Source organism: Aquila chrysaetos, chromosome 5 (genome assembly GCF_900496995.4).
Source record: "Aquila chrysaetos chrysaetos chromosome 5, bAquChr1.4, whole genome shotgun sequence".
Classification (NCBI taxonomy): Eukaryota; Metazoa; Chordata; class Aves; order Accipitriformes; family Accipitridae; genus Aquila; species Aquila chrysaetos.
Genome location: NC_044008.1, coordinates 2,907,738 through 2,928,055, shown reverse-complemented (window position 1 = coordinate 2,928,055; position 20,318 = coordinate 2,907,738). Strand labels below are relative to the sequence as shown.

The 20,318-nt window shown below is 39.1% G+C and overlaps 1 protein-coding gene across 7 annotated transcripts in view; it reads right to left on the bottom strand.

The window, feature by feature from the left end:
• CHCHD3 (coiled-coil-helix-coiled-coil-helix domain containing 3) overlaps window positions 1-20,318 on the bottom strand; it is a 158,058-nt gene that overhangs the window by 5,437 nt on the left and 132,303 nt on the right. For all 7 annotated transcript variants that reach the window (XM_030015475.1, XM_030015476.1, XM_030015477.1 and 4 more), the window contains one exon: window positions 564-699. In XM_030015475.1, the coding sequence (XP_029871335.1) occupies window positions 564-699 (136 nt within the window). The remainder of the gene's footprint in view (window positions 1-563; window positions 700-20,318) is intronic.

Genomic DNA, 20,318 nt, shown 5'->3' with positions numbered 1-20,318 from the left:
AAAGATGTAAGCTGATGAAAAAGAATAATATTTAGAAATTTTAGCTTCTTCTAACTGAAAGCTGTACATATTATTATCATTTTCCCTTATGCTGCACTAATAAAGCATAAAGGTTTTAATCTACAGTAACAACCCATACCCTAGAAAACTGGACGAGAGGAGGACAAGACCAGGTAAAGGACAGCATTAGACTCTCCGAGTACATAACATAAAAGAAATCAAGACTTCCAACTGGTGAGCAATCTAGTTTGAGACATCCATTTGTCATATTTATGACAAATAGTACCACGTAGTTTAATTCCCTTGTTTTACTGCTAAAACTGCAGATACCAGGAAACATCTGCCGAGAGTGACAGCTACTACACTAAACAATAGATTCCCAAGGGAAGAGATGGAAACCCTGGCATTTAAATAAATTGCAAGTGGACTTCACAGACCCTGTGAGAACATACATATTGGGAACTATACTGCTTTAGCATATAAGAAGGACTAATTGGATAATCCGATAATCTTCCTCTCTTCTTCATTCCACCATTATTTCGGTAGCAATATTTCTAACTCACCTGTTTGGCATGATTGACACAACGCAGGTACTGGCTAGCCAGGGCAGAGCAGCTGAGGGTCTCCTGAGCGTGTTGCCGATAACACTGTAGAATTTTATCCTGCAGATCAGCGCAGATTGGATGAGACTCATATCGCCTAGGGAAAGAGAAAAGAACTTTTTGGTTTCCTTCTCAAAAAGATTTCAGGAAAGATGCAAATCTCTTTTTTAATTATTTTTTTTTAAAGAAGTAAACTAAATAATAGAAGTGAAGGAAAACATTTTAAAGTTATAAAGAAAGGCTGTTTCTAGACCTAGTTGGGTTATAAAGTGGTAACATCAGATGCAAACATCAACATGAGCTGCAGAAGTTTGGCTATTAGGACCAAAAGCGTCCTCCTCATCCAGTACTCAGGTTCTAGCTGGCAGAGAAAAATAACATCCAACTTCATATGAGCACACATCTTCAGCTGAAGATCCCAGCAATGACGAAGCACAGCTGACCTCACCTACATTAGAAAAACAGCCACAGAATCACAGGAAAGCTTCATTGCTGTATAGCCCTATGACCATATAGTCTTGCTATTCATTAAATATTGCTCCTGCATAAAAGTGAAATCACCCATTGGGCTGACCTCGAGAATATAAAACCCCTGCTACCATCAGCAAATTACACAACCTACTTTTGCTGATCTGATGATAGCCTCTATTTTTGGTGCATCCTCCTTCCCATCACCTCAATTCTAATCCCGATGCCAGATGTGCAAGTTATTTAGGATTTTTTTCTATTTTCTTTACTGTATGGATTCATTACTCTTGCCATCTTTTTGGCTGATGCAATACACTTTTTGCCTTCAACGGAAGCCAAAGGAAGGGAAGCTTCTTTAGTCTGTCCTGTAAAATCCAATCTCTTTTGGACAAAAATCTTGTCATTTGCATTAATTTATAAAATGTTATCCACACTGATAGTGCGACAGAAGTAGAATAGGAATACAATACTTTCCTATTTCAAAAGTAAGGTGGTTGGCAAAATGTTTCAGAGATGAAATGTCCATTGAAATTTTAAGCTAACTGGACATTTACTTTACAAATACTTTTTAAGGTACTCATTTCCACAAGAAACCATCACATCACAGTTAAACTCCTTTCACACCAAAGATAAAATATTTCAACAGTAGAAAAAAACACATGAAAATTTAGAAAACCATTTGCAGTTCATATGCCTTGAAAACAACCATTTGCTTTACGTGTGCGAACTGTATACTTAACACATCTTCCCATTTACCCTACCAGGAAAGCCTGACAGCGGCTGCTCTAACATCCATTCCAGCCCACGTTATTTTTAGTTCAATAAGGTCGTAAAAAACCTGAGACTTGTCAGCCGCCGTAACCTCAGATGAATATTCTGTTCCTTCTTATTTTGCTCATTGGCCAAGGCAGATCGCTGTTTTACTACAGTCAGAAAGTGAAACGCAAAGCACAATGCCGTTCCTGAGGGGAATTGACTTCTTGGCAATCACTCAAGATGTAATACCAAAACCCCCGAATGTTAAGTCACCTTGATTTTACAGTATGTACCTATATAAAACATCCCTCTTACTCTTTTCATTCATTACCATGCATCTGTGAAATGCCTAAAACAGAATTTAAATGCAGTCCCAGGTGCTTATACACTTTATGATCTGAAAGTTCAAACTTCTGTAGACTCTTACGGATGAGGATTTTCCCTTAATCCCCCCTCTGCTGATATCAGCAAGCACTTCAAAAGCGTGTTAGGCATCAAAATGTATGACCATAAACTGCTGCACACCGACTGATTATGGCAAGGTCTGTGTCGGGATGGAGTACAAGAGGAAGCACCACGTACGCTCTTTGTAGACGTAAGACTCACAGCGGTGATGATTTAGGTCCAACTAAACCAGAGCTCATTTTAAATGCCTGAAACCCTGGTCTGGATTGATAAACCAATACAATAGACCATGAGTTAACAAAAAATACACACAGTAAACCTAGCTGTGCCTTTATTCACAAGTGATTTTAAAGTGACTGCTTATATAAAGGTGAAAAGTGAAGGAAATGGGCTGCTGTACACTTGCTACATAAATTCTGTAAATGTATTTACAGCCATTTCAACAGGGGTACTCTAACCCACATCAAGGAGCTTTTCTGATTGCTTTCTTCCCTGAGCCATGCCAGTAGTGACCATTCAAAGTCCATGTATTATCCTTTATTTGAATGCTTCCATGGACTCTTTACATTGCCAACCATATCAGAGCCCTGTAAGACACGTCGTCTCCTGCCCCCCAGTTACTTCTTTTCATACTATGACTTTTTCACTGGTGATTTTTCAAAATGTCCTCTCAGCCCATTGCCTGTCCTTCCAGGCACTGCAGACCTGATGCAGGTCAATAGTAACAGGGCCACTTCCTTCAAGTCAACAAAGTCCATTTTCTTGGATTAATCTGTTGAAGGAGAGCACCGTCTCCAAATTGATCTGCTGTGCTTGTTACGCTACCCTAATGCACCATTTGCACTTTTGGGAAAACGCTAAATGAGATTACTGTCTAACATTAGATGGCCATAAACCACGTGCTGCAGGATCTCCCCTTCAGGAAAGAAGGTTGCATCGTGCATTATGGTAACCCCACCAAAGGGTTTGCGATTGATTTCTGTTTGTTTGGTGATGGAGGACAGGACTCTCAGATGGATGGTCAGAAACAGCCAACAGCAAGGAAAATCCTCAAAAGGGAAATGAATTACGTCCCTCACAGAGAACTTCTCTAAAGTTCCTATCAATATGGGTCATTTCACAGAAGCATTTAAGGGTCTGTAAGGCTTGACTGGAGACAAAGCTTGTAAGAAAAGGTAAACAGCGCAAAACCAGTAATTACGTGGAATCTGTAGTGAAAACGTGGAGATTTTAAATACCTGAATGGATAAAGCAACCTGGTCTGGTCCCAGAGCTGACCCTGCTTCGAGCAGGAGGTCCCTTCCCTGAACAATCCCATGTCCTGTGAGAGAGATCTGTATTTTGGGACATGTGGCAGGGAAAGTGTCCTACCATCTTATTTATTTATTTATTTAATCACTTAGGAATTTCACAACTAAACTGAAGGAAAAACACACACCGTAGTAGTGAGCCAGGACTGCCAGGGAACGCTGACAGATCTCCATCTCCATTCAGTGCAACTCAATAACTACTTTACAGAATCAACACACATGAAATCTAAAATGCCTTTCTTAGCAAAAGTCAATATGAACAGCAGTCTGATCTGCACCGTGCACCACATGGCACGCTAGCAACGATGTGTTTTTATTAAGTTTACAATTACTTGATCTGCTTTCGCTTTCCCAGCTGCTCCTCAAGCACCTCACATGCTAGCAGAGTATTTCGATGTGCTGGAATAAACCTCTGAGGGAGCCGCGCACCCACCTTTTCCATCAAGCTGATGCACCGCAATCTCATAAAAGTAATAGGATGAAGACACAAAAGAAAATGAGAGACAGTTTTAAAAAGAAATCTTCTATGCTAAGGCATGAAGAGAAAATTTAATGAAGGTAACTTTGTACTCATCTAGCCTCTCTCAAAGAGCATATCTTACTGTACTCCTGGGGGCGTCGAGAAAGGAGCCCCTTCGTGGCATTCAAACAAAATGTCTACTAAAGAGGAAATTTGAAATCACCACAGTAAGCTTTACAAGTTTTGTGATAAAACTGACATTCTGACTGAAGGAATCTGAATTGCTGATGAGTCTCCAACTGTGCAGGTATCTGGCATAATCCCACCAGATCAGGACTTCAGGCAATTGTCATAAAATATGGGAAAAAAAATAGCAACAGAAAACCAGCACGCATTACAAAAAATAGTGCCATTAGATGGTGAGAAGTATCCAGGGCTTAATTTTATTCCTCATTAAAATGCTGACACCTATCAAAAGTATCTGTTTTTATTTGTGTAACCCTTGGCATCTAAGGCTACCTCCGTACTACTAAATAAAACAGACTAGAGATGATCCTCTGGGTCCGAAGCCAAGCACCACGATACAGCACAACCTGCATCTCTTAAGTGTAAAATCTTGCCTTCCCCTCCAAACAAGCAGCTCAGCACATCCAAATCCAAACTGCAAACTAGAGATGGTCTCCAGCATGTGCTGTCCCCCCAGCCATTCCCCGTGTTGTCCAGGGAAGTCTTAGCTCCAAAACCCTATAAACAAATGTGCTACCAATTAGACCCAGCAGACCAGCACAGCAGGGCACTGGAGACGATGTCCTGACCTGTTTGATTTACTCCTACTGATGCAGGAGAGGAGCCACGCTGTGACCAGACCCCAATTGGGCTAGGTAGCATGCAAAGAAAAAAAAAAAAGAAAGAAAGGAGGATGTTTCTTTTCTCAACATGCTTATAATGCACATAAAGATAAGAAACAACAACTTCATGGTGAAACAAAAGGAAACTGAGGCAATCTGGACTCTTGCAATAGGCAGCCCGCTAAGTATAGCAACAGCCTAATTGTTTTAAAGTGTTTTATGAGCAACTGATGGGATTTTTAGAGGGATTTATGGGAAGTTAATCAATTAACGTTGTCTATGTCTAGCAGAAATTCCTTCTGAGAAACAGAGAAACTCGATGCTTGTTTGAAAACTGGATGAGTGAGGGATGGAAGGTGGCATCGTGAGTGGTTCAGAAAGTATATAGGGAATTGGCAATAGCAGGGAAGCAGAAATGGGACATACAGGGCTTCAAAAGCGAAGATGTGCGACTTGTGCGTCTGGAAGACGTTGGACTTGTGCGTTCAACTGAAGGGGAAGCCAGTGGCAGGATGAAAGGAGATGATGTGAACATGGGGTAGGACATGATCTGCAGCACTGCTTTCATTAGACATCATCAGGGTAAGATTTCACTTCTCATGGCCAGGGGGCAAGCAAAAATAACACAAAAAATGTTGCGGTAACTGGGAGCCGGAATTGTGATGGATTTATTTGAGCAGATGGACGCGAAAGACCATGTTTGAGATATCTTGCATAGAGTCAGCAAGAACAAAACGTAAGCCTAGCTTAGAAGACCTAGAGAGAAACAGCAGCAAGACAGTAGTATTTTCCATCATGACACAAAAAGGTGGTGGTGAAGGGGTTATTCTTTTTCTAAGATTACCTCATCCAAAAAGAGCCACTTCCAACAGCATCTCTGCTGAGTGAATTTGCAGGACTTGTTTATAGTATAGAAAATAGTTGCAAAACAGATAACAGGCAAAAAAAGACAAAAGGGCATATGGTAATGAAGGTCCTTACTGCTGCACCATTATTTTTAGTTTTAAATTAATTTACTCTTTATATTAAATTAGTTTTAAAAATTGTCTTCGCACATTAAGTAGGTGATGACTTGAAAGTGCATTATGAAACATGTAAAGCACAAACCAAATGGTTATGTTCTTCGAAACATCATTTGGAAGTAAAACCACAGATCTGATTTCTGAATATCTACAACTGAAGTTATGAAGCAGTCCATAATCAAACTGTGCCCACACAGAGCCCTCAAAATTACCGTGTGGGAAGTGCTGCCAGCAAAAGATCAAGTACCGCAGAGTTGATTCTTGCTTTTATTTACACTTGACTACATAGTGTGACTTCTCCAAAAGGTGTAAAAGAAAGAATTTGCCTAACGAATCTGATGAAATGGTGGAACAGAACCACAGCTGATTCTGCTCTACAACTGAGAATGCTAAATGTGTGTAGTAATACTAAATGAGTGACTTATGCAGAAGTCAGAATACAACTTACTCCACCTGCTGATGTATGTATCTTCTGTGCTACTAGTTGGTGATCAAGTCCAGGGTTAATATTGCCCATGTTATTCTTAGATTCTTTCACCTAAAATCCCAGCACTGACAAAAACATAGGCAAATGTTTGTCATCCCCTCTCATTTATTTCACCTCTCACCAGACTTCTTAAAAGCAAATAAAAATCTATTTCAAACATTCTGACCTTTGAAATTTAGGGACGGAGATGAGAAAAGGAGGAAAGATACATTCCAGCATATTCACAGATGCACACTGCTTGAAGACAGACGTTTAATTATGCCTAGAGAGTACTAAGTCAAGTTCAGTACGTTGACAAAAACCTGGTTTAACAATGAAGACTGGCAGATAGTACTATTGACCTTTATAGATGCTGCCTTTTTTTTTTTTTTTTTTTTTTTTAACCTTGTGAATGTTTCCCACCTGGTAAAACACCTGGTATGTTGGTAGGATACCGGTTCAGCTTTTAGCATAGCAAAGTGGAAGCCATTCCTTGTAGTGCAACACGTTATTTTACAGGCATACAGGGAGGAAAGAGCATCTCTAAGATTAACAGAGAGAATTTACGATCTCAAATCTGGCAAAGCACATAAATACGAGCAGAACTTCAAGAAGTGAGTAATTCTGCATTTGCATGTGCCAAGTTATGCACATTCTTAAACCCCTTGTTGGGCTGAGACTTACAACAGGAAGAAATCAGGATGAGGATCAGAAAAGATTTCCCAGTTGTGAATCCTAATTAGATCGATGAACTAGCTGCCAAGGTAAGTCTTCAGACTCTTAGGACATTACATTAGGACTAGATCTCTTCAGCCTAGAGAAAGACAATTGCAAGTGAACATGAGATGGATCTGTGAAATTATCAATGGCATACGGAAGAGAGGCAGCCAGTGAGGTTTTCTAGCAGTAGATTTACAACAAAAAAATAATTCAAGCCTTTTCCAAACAACACGTAATGAAAAGCTGGTAATTGGTGCTAGAGGATACTGGGGTTATCATAAGCACATTTGGGTTCAAAAGATAATTATACAGTAACGTAAGAGAAGTCCGTCAAGAGATTATAAGCAAAAATACAATGTTTGGCTCAGGAAAGCCCCACTCCACTACTTGTTTGAAGGTAAAATGGTATCACTGTGTAATTCCCCTATTTTTACAGCGTTCTTTAAATACCCACTCCCAGCCATTGCCCAGCAAGCTAGGGGGACCTCTGATCTGACCTGCTGTGACTGCTTATACTCCAAATAACTTGACAAGCAAGTCGTCAAATGCAAGAAAACAAGAATCCCATCCTCCCTGACAGACAAAATTAGATTGAATACTTTTATTTAAATTGATATGAATTGACTTCTATTATCCCAAACCACTATTTGTTTATAAAATTCCCCTCCCTGAAAAAAAGAACAAAACCCCCCTTAAAATACAAAGTACACCAACATATTATTATACAAATGTACCTTACACACAGCTGGTCCTTGCAGCTGCAAAGGGAACCACATGTTGGAATTACCCAAATTTAGGATGCACATTTTTTTTTAGCTTAAGGCACAGTTTTTATTGAATACCAGGATACTAAAATAAACAATCACATGGATGACAATGATACAAATTTTAGCCTTCTAACAGGGTATGCATGCCTTTACAGTGCAGAAAAGATAGCATAGTAACTACAATCTTTAATCAGAAGAAACTCTGGAAGGAGCAGTTTTATCTACATGGAGTGTATTGTATCCATGTAATGTACCTATAATGCTATATATACCATAAAAAGAACTTCTTGTTCTTGCACTGATCAAAACCGGTTCCTATCTTTGGCAAGGTAGGAGAGGAAGAGCGATCATGTCGGACATACATAAGTCTGTCCAACCGTTCGACAGAACAAAAACCAAACCAATCCTACCACAAGAGTCAAAGCTGCTCAGTCGGAATTGAGCAAACCCCTCCACTTTCATGCATACGTGATCAGCATATCAACGCTTGCATTTCAAGCCTCATAATGTAAATTCAGATCACAAATTATTTTTAGAGTTTGTATGTGGCATCACTTGAGCTCTGTCTCATTACTCCGCCCCAAAAATTATTTAATGAAGACTGGCAAGTTTCCACTCGCTCAGCTGTTTATGAGCAGACGAGTCAAAGATCACCAGAGCAAACAACACCAGGTGGTGCCATTTCTTACTATTAGGACTTTTGGGGGGCTTTTTGGCACTATGGAGGTTTAGGCTGCAGCAAGCAGCAAGGGAATTGCCGTTGTCTTCAGATCTAGCTAGAGCTCATGGGAAAGTAGATCTAAGTCTTTGGGAACTTTAATTGATGCTTTGGCTGACATTTCTCATAGAATTGCCTGATGCCAGTGGTTTGGAACCATTGCTCTTCCAGGACTACTTGGGTGTATTAACTAGCATTATATACTATGTGAAAATACAATATAATGTTTTTCATTTTTAAAGGAAAAATTAATTTTGCAACAGTTTGAAACCTTCTTCTATATGAAGGTGGCAAAAAAAAAAAATTATCCACTTCAATGGATATTTTATTCATTTTAATTTTATTCCTGTCCGTACATTAAATTTTCCACAGTAATGTTACATCATTGTGTAAAGTGCACACACACACAAAAAGAATATAGAGAGACCTAAACAAAGACCAAAAGCCCAAATAAGCAGCATAAACCAAATACACAACAGCATACCATGTTATAGATTTATTACTGCCACTTATTTCCCAAGAGCTATACAACACACTTCAGGCTTTGTAAACACGAGTAACATGATCATCCCAAAATCGTGGTAATAAAATCTTCACAGCACCTTACACTACTACACTACAAAAACAGCTTTCCCTTGATATAGGTGCTATATAATGTGTTCTAATAAGGAGACACATTTCTCATCTATAGCAAAGGTCAACTACTGCACTCAATGCGAAGCACCACAAGACACTAACTCGTGGCATATTATTATCCAAATATTACTCTCTAGAGCAATATATGTTTAACTATTTTCTTCAACCATAAGAGGCCCCAAAGCCTGTTACTGATCACAAAAATAAGAGAGATTATAAGTAGCGTACAGAAAAAGCAATCAACAGTTAAACACTTCAAGCATCCCTGCTCCCGTGGGTGGCGATTACTTGAGGGAACTGAAGGTTGCAATCTTAAGAGATAGTAGAATAAATGCCAATTTTTCATTTGGGCATGAAGTTATTTAACAAAAAAGGCTTGGATTCACTCTGATAAGCTACAAAGGCTATGTGCACTTCCCCAGGTCTTGCACTGGGCTGTGGCAAGCCACCCTTTTCATAAAATATAATCAGCTAGGCTGCAACAACAATAATGTGTTAGCAAACACACACAAAGAGTAATAATTGCCCTGTGAACATGCTGATAATAGGTGGGTACTGGACCTTGCTATAATGTATCTTAGTTTTAATGTGCTTGTACAATGTGTTATAGATATATTAAAACATAATGCCCTCAATATCCCTTTTAGCATCCTAGTAAGGAAAATGCACCTCTCACCGTGAACAAATCATGAACTGGACTTGGAGAGATGAGTTGTAAAGCACACCATTCAAGATTTTTTGATTATTGTCCTTATTTTAAAATTATTTTTTACTTCATAGTTTTTTCACTGCCTACTGGTGGATGTTTCCCTGAGACTGTTATAAGTCATGATGGTACCTGGAAAGCAGTTTAACACCAGAAGGTAGAGGGTATTGCAGGGAGACATCATTGCCAACTCACAAAGATCTTGCAAAGGTCTCTCCTTACCCATTTGTTGTGTGCTGGCAGCATTAATTAGACACTGGGTTATTTAACGGAACTTCAGTCTGATCCAAGAAAATCATTCTGATGCCTTGTGTTTTATAACCTTATCACATATGATTTTTAAGTTGCTATTTTTTTGCCAAGGTCTTCGGGTAGTTTGGTAGTGGAATGCTTTTAAGTTAAAGTATCTCAAGTTTGACAAACTTTAGATCAACCACTAAAATTTTTTCCAGTTAGGTCATGCCCCTTGATTTCAGCTGGTTCTCACTAAAGTTTTACTGCTAATTCCTGCTAACTGAATAATTCAACTTGCTCCTGCTGCGGCACATCTCGTTACAAAGGATGGTACTAGGCTAAGAGAAAGAAAATAATTCTTCTTGCCATCTACAGATGAAAACTGGTGATCTCTGCCATCATGCTGGGATTTTTGGTTTTGTTTTTAAGGGGTCTAAATATAACACAGTCTGAAATAACCCTTACAGGAGAACGGTAACAATTTAGGGCAAAATACCTTAGTGACAGAAATTGTAACAGAAACAGCATTTTTTTCTGAAGACCTTTCCTCCTCCTCCTCCTAGTATCACTTCTGCAAGAAGGTAAAATTTAAATGACCCCTTTCAATTCATGGCACAAACAAAAACCGTCTCCTTTGGGGGTACTGCCTATATAAAACAACAAGATTTTATCATGCTCATCCCACTTTGTGGGAAAGGTGAGTCCACTTGAAAGGTGACGTGGTAGCGAGTGCAAGCACCCTACCAAAGGTACAGAGAGCTGAGAGAGACAATAATGAACATAATTATAGTTAGTTATTGTTTGGTCTACTTACAGCCTTATTTTATAATGCTACTGCCAGCAGAGCTATTTTATGTGATGTCTTTTTCATGCAGCAACCTTTTCATAAATCAAAGCAAAAGCAATACTAGGCAGTTTCTCCTGCAGCCTGTTTGACAATAAAAGTTAACACTGAACCCTGGCTGTTATCAATCTTCATAAATGTGTCCATGATATAGCAAGCCTGTTCCATATTACATCAAGTCTGTTACTAATGCATGCATAGGAGCAACCCAGTGGCTTAATGGATCTCCTAAATGGCTTGAAACTGGGATCTGTGTTAAGTGACAAGGAAAGTTTTAAAGAAATAACTGCTTTTCTCATTTCTTTCAATATACGGTAAAATGATCACACTTTACAGTGCGTCTAGCTTGAGAAATGTATCTTGTACTACAATAGGAATTTTTGCACACAAAATAGAGAACCCAGGAAAATGCGTATCGTTCAAGAAACTATAGTAAGAAGTGCAAATTATCAGTGTTTCAGTAGTTCTTTTAGCAGAGATCTATGTGACTAAGGATTTTTATAGTCAGGCACTGAACTCAAAATCTGATAGAATTAACAAACTTATTTCAGTAGTACACACATCCTCTTAAGGACGAGAAGGGGGAATGCCTGATCTGCATCAATTTGGATATTATCTAAAAACAATTAGCTTACAATGCATATCCAGAACAAGAGGGTGATGGTGGAGTTTGACCTTCATACATCTGTACTGCAAGGATCCAGAAAGCAGCACTGACTTTATCTGCCTAAACATGAGGTTTACCAGGTACTGAGGAACTTGAAGACAACTTCTGCCCCATGCAGTGTCGTGCTATGCAACCAGAGAGGAGTAACAAGTCTCCAGGTTTAAAATAAAGAGAACCTGGGACAGAGCCATTACACAGATTAGCTTTATCCTTAATAAATGCTCTTGAAAAGCCACCAAAACCTGTTTTGTAGACTGTCCAGAAGAATACCTGCAATTTCTCTACCTAAAGGAGCCAAAATATTTAGCAGAGAAGAGGTGGTGAACTGGATTCATTTGACACTGGATTTATGTATAAAGAACTTGTTTTTAAAATCTACATTGGCCACGTTGACTGCATCTTTTTATTGAGAGGGTTATAACAATTTTTTGGCCAAAGTACCGTGTCTAGTCAAGGCAAAGGGAAAAGAATATACGTGATGGAAGAAAGGGGACTGCATTTCATCAGCCCATGCAAGAGCAAGATTTCACTAACAGTAAAGCAGTGTAGACAGAGAGGTAGTCTATTACACACGGATCTATAAAGCCTGTCTCGCAAAACCTTTCGATCCTGATCTGCTTTTGCTTCCAGTAATGCATACGGCACAGTGCAGCATTTGCTATGGAATATTATCCGTCTTAACACACCCTTGACAGGGGAGTCCATCTTTATAAAGTTTATAGCCATAGACATGGCACTCGAGTGGTCTCTGTAAAGATACACATATTAGTTTTATCTACTTTGTTCAGTTCCTTTCCCCAGGCTTAAATGTGTGCTTTAAATGTTCCAGGACTATACTTTGATTTTATATTGCAGGCAGATAAATGGAAAGGCAGAGGACTGTGAGAGAGAGTGCATCTTTATGATTTTTTTTTTTTTTTAAACATTGACAAGTTTTCCAATTTCAGTTATAGATCCTCTACAGAGGCACGTAGCACTTGAATTGACAAAACCCACTAACACTTAACCGCTCCATAAACAGTAATGGGGAAAAATTTCTCCTACTGAACAGTTTTGTGTCTTCTTATGTTCTTTTAGAATTAGAAGGTGGTGTGCTTTTCATGCTTCTAAGTGTGCAGCATGGAACATAAATATCAGGTCACATGTATACAAGCCAAAATGTTTTAAAATGCCAAAGCAAATAAAAAATATTTAGGAAATCCCCTCTTCAAAAACAGCAGGAAAAGAGTTTTGGTTTGCTTAAGAATGAAGCTTATGCTCAAGAAAATCTGAAAATGCATTATCAGTCACTGTAAAAGCCTTTAAAAAATTGGTTAGGACATTTCATGACCAATACATGCATTTTCTCCTATAGTTGTCAGGACTCATGCTTTAAAAATGCAGTGATAACCACTGAAAGAATCAAAAAGCACTTCAGAAAATAATTTAGCATTTTGCATTGAGGAGTACTGCGAATAACAGGGCAAAATTTAAAAGAACATACAGGCAGAACATCAGGAAAAAAATTCCTGTAAAGGACATGCATTAAATAACAGCATAGTATTTGAAGGGAAATAAATAAAACTTGACTTTTCTGCTAGGGAGATAGACTATCTTGTTGGACCTGAGTACTTCCAACTAACATGGCTAACCCTTAGCTCCATGGCTAACATGGCACAGTAACACACTATTAAATGTCTAAAGGCAATGGGTTCATTTCCTACAAGCCATTAGATGTAGAGCCCTGGTACAATTAGGATTTTGCAGTCTATGGATCAGAGCTTCGGTCTCCTACAACAAGGCAGGTGTAATACTCTGTGCACAGTGCGCGTACAGTCACACCAGTCGGTCTGTGAGTAGCGGCAGAGCTACCTTCTGATCACTTAATTGACTTATACAGTTGTGTTTAGAGATGCCCATTAGGGCAGCTTGCTGGAAATTTCAGGCTAAAAAGAGAAAGAAATTTTTTTCAAGACTTGTATCTTCTGGGAAATAATTTCAAAATGGTCATATTCATAAAAAGCAACTACTGTCTAAAATTCAGTTATCAAAATGTCAAATTTTCTCTGATCAAAGGAGAATAATTGATAAACTATGCAAGTTTGAGGGTAGAAAGAACTAGTAATGCTCATGAGAGCAGGATTTGTGCCACTGCCCTGCTCAAAGCTCTATGAAAAATGTACATTCTGGTGCCCTGCTCAACTCCTGGAGAATGGAACTGCTTAAGAAACCAAATCATATTTTTAAAAAACAAAATTATCTTATGCTGGAAGTGTTACTGACAGGATCAACAAAGAAAGCAAAAATATCACTGCCTGATTTGAGTTAAGATGGAAAACAAGTTTGGGGACCATTATAATCTCTTACCTGTAAAAGAGACCCAAACCAACCCGGTCACTGAAAAACTATATACTCTATTAGGAAGAACAGCCTATAAAGTTTGTGTAAAAAATGGCAGTCATTAACCACTTAATTCTAGACTCAGATTCAGCACATATTACCCCAGTGACCTCAGTCAAGTCCCATAACCTTAAGGGATAACTCTATGCGCTTATGTTACATCTATACAGGTCCTTTCACTATTTTTATTACAGAAGCACGTAGATGGACTAATTAAAGCTAAATTTACATTAGGCAGGCAATTTGCTAGGTGTTCTAATACATAAAAAAGCATAAATCCTAGGCAAACTTATAAAAGCTTCTCCGTGATCCAACATCCATGTAGCATACGTGTTGCCAACAGCCTGCTGCACAATTTTGCTCTATTCAACAAAAAATTAGAGTTAATCAAGTGCAACCTGGCACAATTTCACTCAGTTGTTTGAGCCTGCTAGCAGCACAGAATGACAGCAAAAAAATGAACGTCCTCCTTCATCAAAACAGAGGAGCGACACTCACGACAAGATAATCCTTTGCCACCTCCCAGGTACCACCCTCCCAGATGCCAACAGCTGCAGCAGCCCCTTCTCCAGATGTTGCCAGCTCCAGCTCTGCGCTCTGCGTTGCCAATATCTGCAATGGGCTGAGACACAAACATGTGAGGACCAGCATAAAATAAATGCAATCTGGTTCTGGTACCAGCAGCATTTCTGCTGTTTGGATGTTTTGAGAATGAGGACTTCATTTTAAAAATGTAGATGAAACAGCAACAGGTTGCTGGGTGAGTGTTGGAAGATACGGAGATGCTTGTCGAACACTCCAGGCCTGATGGATACATTTTGCTGAAACCCTGACTGCTAACCAAAGTCCAAATCTGATTGAGATTCATCTTAATTTAGACTGTCCTAAGCAAACAGGAAGATAAAAAGCAATACTGGAAGAGAAACTGCAATTAAAAGTGCAGCTCTGCTCAGAGAAGGAGCTATTAGAGCATACCTGTTCTCTGCATGCCTAACATCTTACCTATTTCCCATAGTAGAAAAAATTAATTAAATATTTTTTATACTGTTTAGACTTTTTATACCATTTTACTTTTTAGCTACAGAGTAAGGTGGGGCAATATACCTGCCAATGCCACAATTTTCAAGTCCAGTAATAATTTTTGCTACCAGCAATTGAAAAGTTTTACTTTTGAACTAATCTCATGTGAACTAGGAGGCACCAAGACAGCTTAACTACTTTATAAGACATCTTAATACTATTTTTACAAACCTTGTTTTCTGAGTATGACAGCACTTTGCAACAAAGCATATGATTTGATATTATTCCCTAATGATTTGATATTATTTCCCCAAATGTTTAATGTATACGTTGGCTTTACAACTGTGATTTCACTTAGATGGAGTCTAACCAGAATGACTGTGGTTTATTTTTTTCCCTGATTTAGCTGAACACTACTGGAAGGGAGGAAAAAAAAGGGAAGAACTGGTTAATTACAAGTAGCAGCAAATGAGCTGTAATGGAGGTGTTATGAATGTAAATCAGTGACGCCTGATGCAGCAACAGCAGCATCTGTGCATGCAGCTTGCAAAGTAATGAGATTGTGCTGATGTACTGGCATCCTGCTTTGATCACTTCATCTTGTTCAAGAGCTCTGATGGGAAAACTAAGGTCGGTGGCACTGACCTCCCTTCCTGCAGCTTGCACATGCACAAATATTAGCGACTGATCAAGGATTGCTTTCTTTCCACCCCATGATTTCGGAACGGATGGTTACATAGTTGGGGGCCTTCACTAAACAGATAGCACAAGCTCCTGCAACATGAAGTGTCATGTTCTAACATGTAGAGGTAATTGGCAATTCATTCTTCACCCTGTAACCAGAAACAGGTGTACGCTTCTTAAAAAAAATCACACCATCAACTCTGCAAAACATGCTCCCTTCCAGAAAGAGAGGTTTGCCGCTGTGTGCTCTGAAGTGGGGGCTGCGAGATTTGTAAGCTTTGATCCTACAGATGGCTTGGACTCATAAAAAATATCCTTAGAAAAGGTATTTGTAAATCTCAGCAACAGAAGATTACAAAATACAGAACAAATTAATAATAAAAAGAAGAGACTGTGGGTTTTAACCTTCCTTGGTTTAATACTGTAATTGGGAAATCATTTACTCGTGTTTATACAAAATCCCAACAAAGGATGCTTAATGTATTAAAACAAGAAGCTTTAGTCCTTGAAAGGGAGCACGAAGCCAGATGTACCGCTGCAGAGCGTTACATGCCAACTACACCGTGAAGAGTCAGTCCTCATTGGTCGTGAGTGGCTCACGAAACTGCAGCCAGCAGCAAGAACTGTCCTTAATGAGTGCATCCATCAATTTTCAGGGGACTTGGTCGATTACCACCACACAAACCTAGGGAACACGCCAATTTAACTGTTGGACACTGATGCATGAAGGAAGAGTTTCACTCACTTGCTTTCATAAGGAAGTCTATAAAATTACTTAACGAGTCTGTGTAAGCAAATACAGAAAACCTGTGGTGTGCTGGAACATGAGCACGTGCTTTCCCCTTCAAACACATCAACCAGACTCACCTGAAGAGGAAAGGGACATTCAGATAAGGAGGCATGTTTGCGCACATGGTTATCCTGCTATAACTACCCTACCTTCCAGAAAATCTTTTGTTATTTCAAGTACTAATTCATATCGAATAAAAAAATGCCTAGTCATGACTTTGTGCTTTACTAAAATTAATTTTAAGATCTCTTTCTCCATTCCAGACCGTAAAGTATCTAACTGTGTGAAAAATTGGTGATAGCCCGAGGGGAGCTTTAATGAATGTGCCCATGATTTCTAGAAAGGAAACAAAAGGGAAAAAAGGATTATGGCAAACATGGAAAGAATTGGCTCGGCCCTCTTAATTAACATGCTATCTAAATTTTGAATAATGGATTTCAGAAGTTAATATAACTCTCAAAAACCACATTCAACGCTTCCAACCTACCTCCTGACCAAATAAGCACATTTAAAGTTCACATTACAGCTCAAATATATCAACGAAAACACATATCCCCATGCAAACAGACTCATGATTCCGGGCTTAACAGAAAAACACACAGACATTATGCCAGAATCCCCTGCTCCCACTTCGTTCAGGATGAATCTGCATCTAGCTAAAAAGTACACAATTAATATTTCATCCAGCTCTGTTGAGTACTCTCATTCCTAATGGACTGTATTGATCAAAGGAAGAAAGTTAAATATCTATGTTGCTGTAGAGAAAACTAAAGTTGTCATTTATGAAGTGATCATCATTTCATAGGTAAATGTACTGAATAAAGGGTTTATAGAATTTTGATATTCTAAAGCTGTTGAAAGGATATCCTGTTATATATGTTTCTAGGTTGCAGAACAACTGAGACAGGGCTAACTACTGACCACCAAAGTCCCTTCATCAAGCCAAGCTGCTGAAGCAATAGGCAACCCTATCCGAAAGGCAGAAATATGTAATTCTTGCTTCCTCGCTCCGATTCAAAGGCATGCATAAGGCATGCGTGGTGTAAAGGGCTTCGCCAGCCGAGGGAACACTGTGTCAAAGCAAAATCACGTGTTCAATGAAGTAGTAGAAAGTCAAACACGTTGCTTGAATGAGGTCTGCCACGGCAGCCCTCCGGTTAAGTCTATCAGGACCAAATACTGGCTGAAAGGAGTGAGCAAAGAAAACAGATTCTGTTTTATTCCTTTTGCATTCAAAAGGAACAGGATTTTGGACATACAAGATAAATAACAGAGATCAAAAAGATTTGTAGTTTTTATCAATTTCTCTTCCTACCTGAATCAGCTTTACGCGTTCTGAATCCGGACTGGTTTAAACCTAAGAGGGGTGACAGTATCACATCCACTCTGCAAAACACCATTTACAATTCGCTCTTTAAGTGTAATGCTGTTAAATATCAGACAATGGCACTGCTTAAATCAACGTAAGCAACTCTCACTGCTATGCCACCCTCTGCACGGTGTCAGCACAACGGTGTGTGCAGCTACACAGCAAAGCAGCCTTGGGGAACAAAAAGGGGATGGAGTGCAAGAGTAGAAAGAAAGAGAAATAAGACTATTTGAATACCTCTGCCGCCAAGAAAAGCAGCATGGTTTAAGCTGAGTTGATGGTATTTAACACTGTGCACTCCTTCTAGCATAACTTACAATCACATCAGTCTTATGCTCATCTGTGGGATGTCGTGGGTAACTTGGGACCATGATCCCAGCCATAATGCATGAAAAAAGAATTCAAGAATACTACCAGCAACAGCATCATCAGGGCAAACAATAGTGAAACGATTGTTTCATGACAAAGCACTACATACACGTGCTATGTTTGTAAGAGAAGAAAATTAATTCAAGATGTTTCGATTTAGAGCCCATCGTCTTTGGCTGAGCAAAGGGAGCTCAGCTAGAAGAAGGCAAGCCTACAGGCTCTGTCCAGGGATTTCTCAATAGCTTACTATTTCCTGCTACTGTAAAAATACTATGTAGTATTTCACAAATAATTTATAATCTGTCCTTTTAACTTTAGTTTTTAAAAGCAACTAATGCTAATTAAGGTAGCAAAAGGAACTGCTAGAAAACTGGAAGTTTCTGACCAGTGGATCTGCACAAGCAGAAACAAAGCAGAAACTATTTGCCTGGATATCTCCAACACGGATTTCTATGTTACAGTAGTATGTGAGTACAACATGATAGTTACTGAAGATATTTGCATTAAGGAACTATCAATATTCCTAATTTACAGATAGTGCAGAAGAGTCCCTTAAAAGTCACCATATGTGCCTAACATCAGAAGGGTAACGAGAACAGTGAAATAAACCCACGCTTCCCTGGTCTCAGTCCAATGTTGTCATTAAAAAGCTTATTTTCTCTCTATATTGCTTTTTTTTTTTTTTCAATGTCCAGAATATTGGCATCACTGCTTTGTGAAACAATCGTATTTGAAGATCAAAGTGTCACTATTATTCATTTAACACGGCTTCATTACAAACTTTCTCAGCTTCACTTCCCAGTTCAAAAGAATACTGCCTAAAACACAACTTAAAGGAAGTACTTTTAATGTTTCTATGTATTTACAGATAAGCATCAAACATAACTGTGCTTTAAATTTTATTTTCAATAAACATTAATAAACCAAGCTTCATGATACAGAAGTCACCAATTAAAGGAAGACATGATATTGATGTTTTGTCATTTATTCCTGTTCACTCCATCCTGAATCAAAACCCCCGCTGAACATATTTTCAAGGTTGTAATAGCCTGTTGCCTGGCTATCACCGAGCCCTCACTTCCATCAGTGATCAGAGCAATGGAAATGATCGAGGTTCACGTGAAACGTATTGATTTAGTTTGTAAAACTGTTTTTAAAACATCTCAAATGTGTGAAGATGGTACCGTGTGAAGCAGCCTGAGCAAATCCCAAACCTTTCTGTGTTCAATCAAACTCGCTCCTCCAGTTCCTGAGCGGCATTCCTCCTGATGGCAAGGTTCATGATCAAAAGTCTCATAGTAAGGGAATAAAGCCATCAAAATCTGTAATTCAGAATAAACACCCAAGCTTCCAGATGATGCAAAGAATCCTCCATGATTAAAACCGTTAGCACTGGATAATTTCATCCAGGAGTCTATCAACATACCAACGCATATAAACCCTGCGCCGTGATGCACAAGATCCAGAATTTGGCTTCGTTACAGACACAGGAGGTTGGAAGTGACATCGAAGTGACACATGGAGATACCGGGGAAAACCTCACCCTTACTTTGCTTTGCACAAACACCACTGAAACGAACAGCCGATCCCCAAAGAGGACCTGGATTTTCTGTCAGTCTGGCCAGCTAGGGAGTATGTTTTTGCCAAGCAACCAGCAGCAAGAAGCGACTACATGTTGTCTACAAGAGAGCAGTGGAGCTGGAGAGGAATAGCAAAATGTTTTGGAAAAAGCACTAGTGTGCAGCTATGAAGTCTGCTATCTACCACAAGGAATCAAACCCCACAGAAGATAAAGTAAAAACATTTATTTTAGGCAGAATTTGCCCTATCCACTTACTGTATTCCTAAATGAATAGTCAAGATGTTACTTGGCTCTAGACACCACAGGGGAATAAAATGTCACCACCACAGCTGCCAAATTTCCCGCTACCAGCCCTTCAAATTAAGGAAGAAAACCCACAATACAAACATACAATTTGATTAGCTAAAGTTCAAATCTTTGCCCAAAGCCCAGCTCTTCCTCTAATATTGCATTCTTTTCTTCTTGTGTAAACTTCTCATTATAACAGAGACATCTT